Source organism: Gasterosteus aculeatus, chromosome 7 (genome assembly GCF_964276395.1).
Source record: "Gasterosteus aculeatus chromosome 7, fGasAcu3.hap1.1, whole genome shotgun sequence".
In the NCBI taxonomy this organism is placed as follows: Eukaryota; Metazoa; Chordata; class Actinopteri; order Perciformes; family Gasterosteidae; genus Gasterosteus; species Gasterosteus aculeatus.
In genome coordinates, this window is record NC_135694.1 from 25,226,441 (window position 1) to 25,234,138 (window position 7,698).

The following is a 7,698-nucleotide window of genomic DNA, read 5'->3' on the forward strand; positions in this document are numbered from 1 at the left end:
TTCTGGCACAGTTTTTTCCCATCCTTAGGACAACATGTATATTTGTTCCACTATTGTCATTAGTTGTGAGAAATCAGGAAAAAAGGTCAACATGAGCCCAATTTTACTGTAATGCAAACCACAGTGCAGCAGATGGCACTGTACTATATTTTAACACTTGTGAATAGCTGCATTTAATGCACTGGATACAGGGCAGATGTTGCGGGGGAGATTAACTGTCTCTAATGTAACTGTGTTTTGGGCACTTTGTCTGCAAAACCACCGGGAACCACCAGACCAATGACACAAAGGTTATCAGGTCATGAACAGTTACAAAGGACAACTGGTTTAATTCAACACATAAATAGTCTCATATTCAGGCGATAAATGAGGAGCTCGGGAATCTTGAATTGGTTAGAGATGAATGTCAAAATAAAAACCACGTTGTCACTTTTGTTCAAGAAAACCAAAGAAAAATCCTAAGAAAGAAAAACTAATTGACTAATGTTTTATAGGCGGTGGTTGTTCGTATATTTTTGATTATTAAAAGGAGGAAACATGCTAATTAACTTCGGATTGACACCCAGTCTGACGCATGCAGACGATTATCTCAGCTTGTCGTACAAGGGTTATTGTTTTTGGCATATTAAAACTTCACAAGGGCAGTGAGCCATACATGATAAAGGGACATCTCATGCATAGACTGCTTTACAAGAACATGTAACATAGGACAGATGTGCCCCCCCGCTGCCCCCCGGGGCTGTGGCACCAGGCCTTTCACATTCCTCCCACTGACCACGGTGTAAATTGACACAGGTTCAGAACAACATTAAAGCTTTTCTTTGGCTCTCACGGCAACACTTTCCCAGGGACGAGACATGGCGGACCCTGACGGGAATGTGCTGTTGCTCTCTTTACTTTCCTCACAGCTTAACTGCCCAGTTAGGAAATAATGGGTCTACGTTCTGGGAGGCTGTTTTCAGATGAGTCAGTGGTCAGAAAGAGAGAGAGAGAGAGAGAGAGACAAGAGGGAGGAAACATGAGCACAAAAGGCAGAGACACCCAGAGACACCCAGAGACACCCCGCCTTCCCTGCATCTTCCTGCTATACCATTTTAAGACACAAGCAGAGACAAAGTGTTCCAACATTAAAACAAGCTGCCTTTTCCCCTTTTCCCACATCTGTTTCTCATGCCGGTGCCAGGATATAACCTGTAAAACAAAAGGGCTTGGAAATAGACACACCGAGGGGGGGGAGGCAGTCACTCCTTACCACAAATCCGGAATCAGCACATTCAGTTTGCCTACTCGTCAGAAACATTTCTAGCCTTTTATCCTCAGCCCATTTACACATTTTCAACTGCTCCTACGGGGGATGTTGTCATGGGAATTCACAAGAAAAAGGGGGAGTGACTGGTGGAGAGAGTGAGGCAGTCAGAGAGGAAGCAGGGAGAAGTTTGACAACTGAGAGGAAGGACGGATAAGACTCGGGTAGACGGGTGGACATGTGAGGGAGCAGAGCGGACTCTGAGGAAAGATAAAGCGCTAATGAAGGAGTGGCAACCGGTGGTATTCAGGAAATAATTCCAGTCAGGCAACGACAGTGACATGATGTGGACGACAACTGTCATTCTGCTGATGGTGCCTCATCTGCTTTCCTCCACTGTATGTATGATATGCATGTCATGAATGTGCCACGACTTATTGTGCTATCTTAGATATAAGATATTTCTTTTGGGCTTTGTTTCGGTCAAATTTGAACCGGCGCCAAGAAGTATTGTATTACAGATTTTTTTTTGTAGAGGAGTTGCCTGAAGAAATGCTGACGCAATCGAGGAGATCCAAGAGTTTGGAGTTAGGCATCATGGATAGCTCGTGAATCGTGATTATTTCTTTGTTTTTAACCATCATCCAAAGCGTGTATGTCTGTGTGTTAATAAAGATTGCAAAGAAAGTTGTTCTGACACGTTATAGGGATAATATGCCCCAAAATCAGGAAAACACTGTATTTGTGTGTGTGTGTGTACAAACAGTCAGAAAAACTATTGTGGTAGACACTACAAATGTGAAGTCCTGCACTCAAAATTGCACTTTAGTAAAATCAATGTTTTATCAGCAAAATGCATTCAAGCATTAAAAGAAACATTACTGTGTTGTGTCAAATAGCACCTCAATATAGTATCGGATGTATTAATGTGTGAGCAGCATGCTTGTTATGTTCTGTGCTTGGTGAGATAAATTGCTTTGCATCAAAATATGTTAAGTCAGCAGCTATTATTGTTATTACTATTTTAATTCCAGACTAAAAATACTTAAAATAAGATGGATATTGGAGAGTTAAGTTACACAAGCAAGATATACATTTAGTGGATTAAGAAGTAAAAATGTAAAGTAGCCTCGATAGAAATCGGCCAAATAAAGTACCCCTCAAAAATACTGTACAGCAAATGAGCTTCCTTATTTTTTGTTCTGGATTTAAAGACTGCAGGATATTGCAGTTGCATGTTAGAGTGTATTTTTGTAGCCCGCCAGGAGGTCTGACCTAAAACTTGATTGGTCCCCAGATAAGAGTTGCTATTTTCATGTGTGTACAGAGGAGAGCGTTGGATACGGCCGCTGGCCGGGACCTTTTGTCCTGCTCTGTGAAGTATAGGTCCCAGTTTAGCTACACTTGACATACAATATAATCTGTGGATTAAAGCTGGACTGTAGTTCCCTCTCGGTTGCCAGGACACAGGACACAGCGGTTATTTCAGCCAATCAGAATTAGTCAACGAGGACCTTTCTGATGCCGCGGTCAAAGGTCAGAAACTTCCAGGAGGGGTCAAAGGTCAGGACACATGCTCCATCCCCTGTGATATGACTGTGAAGCTGCTACAAGATGAGAAACATTCAATCTGTGGTAAGTAAGTATGTCTCTTTCCTGATGTTAGGGTTAAATATTTCATTGCCATCTGTTGTTTAGAAAGTGACGTGTGTGTGTGTGTGTGTGTGTGTGTGTGTGTGTGTAGGCCAGTTACAGCAGTCTCTGTTAGTGTTTGGACGCAGCACCCGCAAGCTGATCAGGGATGTGATGGAGGAGCAGCAGAGAGCCCTGGACATCCTCAGCAGTCAGGTAAAGTGCAGTCTTCTGTTTCCTCTCCCAGTGACGAGGTCTGCGAGCGTTTTTCATCGGCCGGCTGAATGTACAGCAGTGTTACGTTTCCAGGTTACAGAGCTGATGACCAAAGTGCAGACGCTGAGCTCTGAGGTTCAGAGAAGCAACGCTGAGCTGTACTCCGTCAAACCCGTGCAGTCCCACGGTGACTTACACACACGCTCTTGAGATGACACAGCCTTTGTTTGTACAAACTGCGCCAATTGTACACATCAATATCTTTTTGATGGTTATGAGGAATAACACTGGCGTCCTCACTCAAGTGTGCATCCTGGAGTGAACATTTCTTCCTGCTGATAAAAGAGTGTGTTTGCTTCGATTAGGCCGAGACTGCAGTGACATCAAGGACAGTCTTTTGTCCGTCGTCCCCAAGATCCCCAGTGGTATTTACATCGTCCACCCAGAGAATACGGACTCTTCTTTTGAGGTAGACGTACCTCGATACTTTAGCTATTCACATTGTGTCACTTAATCAGCAGTAAAAACAGACGCTGTGCCGCAGGTGTTCTGTGAGATGGACTACATGGGAGGCGGATGGACAGTGATGCAAAGGAGGAGCGACGGATTAGCTGACTTTAAACGAGCCTGGGCTGATTATGTCGATGGCTTCGGAAACCTTGCAGGTTGTGTGAAATCACTTTCCACGTTGACAGAAGGCAGTTTTTTCCTGATATAAGCTTTATTCCGACACTGGGAGGACGGTGAGGTGTTGAGAACGGCAAAGTGCAAAACTGCACCGGCTCGCTGCTCAAGAACATCAGCTACCGTGCAGGCACAGACCGTTTTTGAGATTATCATTAACACATATATCACATAACCTAAAGTATTACGCACAATTGTATAGTGTTCAGCATAGAATACTTACAACAACATTTGGGCTCCTGTCTTCCAGCCACAAAAGCAGTAGTGAGGTCTTTGCCTTGTGCAGGCCAGTCAATATCCACAGTAACCTAAGACAACCATCTTAATGGACCTGGTTGTGTGCGCTGCATGGAGCATTGTCATGTTCAAACTGCAAGCTGTACTTTTCATGGATTTGTTGCATGTTGACTCCAAATCTTAATTTATATGCAGCACAACATGGTAATAAAAACGGACATGAAATATTTAAATAGAAACAATATAGAAACATTTTTAAAGTATTTTATGCTGTCTCATTTAAAAATATTTCTCATTTACCAATGATATGATTAATGCACGATTTCTCTTTTATGTGTGTGTGTGTGTGTGTGTGTGTGTGTGTGTGTGTGTGTGTGTGTGTGTGTGTGTGTGTGTGTGTAGGAGAACACTGGTTGGGTCTGAAGAAGATATTTCATATAGTAAACCAGAAAGAAACTCGGTTCCAACTCCACATTGCCCTGGTGTCCAACGATGACGTGACCTCTTACGCAGCATATGATGATTTCGACATGGACAATGAAACCGAGTTCTTCAGTATACACCTGGGCAGATATGCAGGCAGCGCAGGTAAGACCTCATCATTCTAGACTGGCAAAAAGAAAAAATAATGATACACGCACTTACTATATGTTCACAATCAACCCGTGTACGTGTGCACACCCGTGAGCCGCTCTGTGCACTTCCAGGTGACGCCTTTCGCGGCTACGACCAGGATCAGAACCAAGACACGGCTCCGTTCAGCGCCTCGGACGTGGACAATGACGGCTGTAATCCCTCCTGCTCCATCGGCAACCTCACGGTGGAAAGCTGCAGCATCCGGCACAACCGGACGGGATGGTGGTTCAACCAGTGCGGCCTGGCAAACCTCAACGGCTCTCCCGAAGACGCAGAGCTGGACCCGGGGCTGAGGACGAACATAGTGTGGGACACCTGGAGACAGAATGGAGTCCCTCACGCCATCAAATCCGTCACGATGAAGATTAGGAGGATTACAACCAATAATTAACAGAGAGAAGAAGCAGAGGGACAGAGGGAGAAAGCACATATTGTAGAAGTTGCACCGCATTGTTGTAGAACCTCGTTCTAATAAAACAGATGAAAGGATCCGTTGTTTTCATTCATTCTTGAAGGATGTTTTAAGGTGATTTTGCCTTGACTTGAGGATAAATATTACTGACATTATAATGTAATATACAACATCAGCAAACAGACAAATTATAATAAAGTAGCAAACACTTTCCGTAACACAACATATATTTATTTTAGAGGGCCAACAATTTCATTAAAGGAGGAGAAACCCTAGCCGACGTTTTTAGAAGCAGCTGGTTAAATGTGTGCAGCTTATAGCTCTAAAGACAATTACACTGAATACCATCATGCAATATATTGTGTTACTGACAGAAACAGGTGGTTAAGCCTTAGCTGACTTTTGCCTATAGGGACAATTTTAGAAAAACAATAATGTAAGGTATTGATAAAAAAAAAACTCTACCAGGGAAACTGTTGGGAATCCCTTTATTCTTGTTTTACACATTTTAGTGTGAAGCATTAAAAGCAGCAGCAATACATACATGAATCTGTACTGTAACGTTGCAATGTGACTGACACCAGCAGGTGAAACTGAAGCTCCTGAAGTACCAACCCACTCCAGTAGAGGGTGCGCTCACCATGGTGTGTTCTTTAAGAATGACTTCTGTGTGTGTTATTTCCTCTGCAGCAACTCTCTGCAATGTAACCCCTGCAGGAACTGGGTTCATTTTACAATAAAAAACGCACAAATCTATAAAAATCAGACCCAAGTTGTAATAAGTCATTTTGCAATTGACTCAAATTCACCCAATCACAAAGTGTTTCATCTCTTATCAGGTTTCTACAGAAATCTTCCACTTCATCTCAATATTAGCACAGCACACAACAGAAATTGAATCTCTGAAATGCACTTCGAGATTCCAAACCAACTTCTCTGCTCAGTGGAGATGTTAACAGGTTAGATTGAATTCAACAGACTTTTCTGGTTTGCAACAACACAACGGATTAAACTAGTCGGATTGAACACACAACACCAAAACACTTGGCCTCTTTATGTTTTGGTGTTGTGTCTTGCTGGCTCTCACCTTTGCCATCAGACAATAGAGGCTCCTCTACCACTGCTCTCAGAGACGGGGAGGGTTTTGCACAAAGAGGCAGCAGAAGACCTGCACACGTCTTAACGGAGGACTTTTGTGGTCAATCCGTCGGATTCAGCCTCGTCATATGTATCCTGGCCTGCGAAGGGGCAAGATTTGAACTATCTGGGCCACGGAAGTGTGACAGAAGGTTTTACAGAAAGCCTCCCGAGAGCCACCCCCCCCTCAGAGTCAGGAGCAGTCCTTTTCACTTCTTCCTGGAAATCTGACCTGCTAACTTTCCCGGCTTAGGAGGCAGTATCAACGGTATGCAATGTCCTCACAGTCGGCTCAATCCGGCCAAACTGTTTACGACTTCCTCTCTGTCTCCAACATTGTTTGCCTCTTTCCTCTTTCCCTGCGCTCTCTGGATACAGATTTTCATCGATATACTGATTATCAGGAGCAATAATTGCAGGGATGGGACCTCCTGGAGGAGATGCCATCATGCTTTCCTCAGACTCGGTCAGAGTGGTGCTGCGGTCGTTGACCTCTTTGTCCCCAAAATGCTCAGAAAACACTTGCAGCACAGCAAAGGCCCATTTTTAGGTTCCGCTGGTACTTTTGTTGAGGGAGACATTCCGTTGTCTCGTTTGACACCTTCATGGCCGTTTAAAGGTCACAGCGCAGTGTGGGAGTCTGCACAGTTGCAGACATAAGGAAAATGTGCTTAAAAATCTGTGTATTACTGACACAGTTCTTTCCACAGTCCTGAATGCCTGTTTTTTGCAGCAAGATTTTCTTCCACAATGCGCCATCTCCTTATTTCTGCACAATTGCACACACAGAGTTGTGTTTGTGTGTGTGTGTGTGTGTGTGCGTACGCGTGCACGTGTGTGTTCGTGGGTTCATTGACCCGAGCAATATACACATACCAGACCACACAAAGAGTCCGAGCTCCTAAAATGTCTTTAACAGAATCAGACGTTTAAAGCACATTTGCAGAAAATGTCCATCCAGGTGCTTGCCCACGCATTTAAATCACATAACTGTCTACGGTTGAGTTGACAGTGTTTACGTGAAAAGGCGCGGTTCAGTTCTGTTCTGAGAAGGGCGTCTTCACAAAAACTTTCGCTGGTGACATTCATCATAGTTTACCCCGTTTCATCCTGCCATCCTCCCCATGAAACGTGACGCTGTTACGTCATGAAACCTTCCAAAGTAACTAATCTTCAGCAATCAGGGCCTTAAAAGGCAATTCTCACTGCTTCAAGCGTACATCAGAGACGCTTTATCGGGTGTTTGCAAGCCGACCTGTGGCTGTGCTGTAATGGGGCGTTCAATGTTAAATTCAGCTTGAAAACCGACAGACAATGACAAGAACACGGTGTACCATCAGAAATAATAAATACAACTATCTGTGTGAGTGTGTGTGTGTGTGTAATGGGTGCTGTGACTGATCTTTGAACTGCTGGTGACAAAATACATGTATGCAAGCTTCAATCATAGACATTAACACGCACACACACACACACACACACACATGTATGTGTGTGT

The 7,698-nt window shown here is 43.8% G+C and overlaps 1 protein-coding gene across 1 annotated transcript; it reads left to right on the forward strand.

Annotated features, from left to right (window-relative positions):
- Positions 1-1,361: 1,361 nt before the first annotated feature.
- angptl5 (angiopoietin-like 5) lies at positions 1,362-5,140 on the forward strand. Its single transcript, XM_040182859.2, has 8 exons — positions 1,362-1,644; positions 2,710-2,881; positions 2,991-3,094; positions 3,188-3,281; positions 3,460-3,563; positions 3,639-3,759; positions 4,418-4,603; positions 4,723-5,140. Exons 1-8 carry the CDS (start codon positions 1,588-1,590, stop codon positions 5,040-5,042), a joined length of 1,158 nt encoding a protein of 385 aa, XP_040038793.2. The 5' UTR covers positions 1,362-1,587; the 3' UTR covers positions 5,043-5,140.
- The last annotated feature ends 2,558 nt before the right edge of the window (positions 5,141-7,698 follow it).

Bases quoted from the DNA above. Each gene is read 5' to 3' on its own strand.
- angptl5 (XM_040182859.2), top strand. From the start codon at position 1,588: ATGATGTGGACGACAACTGTCATTCTGCTGATGGTGCCTCATCTGCTT. The intron at 1,645-2,709 runs GTATGTATGATA...CTCGGTTGCCAG, and splicing joins CTCATCTGCTTTCCTCCACT to GACACAGGACACAGCGGTTA. The intron at 4,604-4,722 runs GTAAGACCTCAT...GTGCACTTCCAG, and splicing joins CAGATATGCAGGCAGCGCAG to GTGACGCCTTTCGCGGCTAC.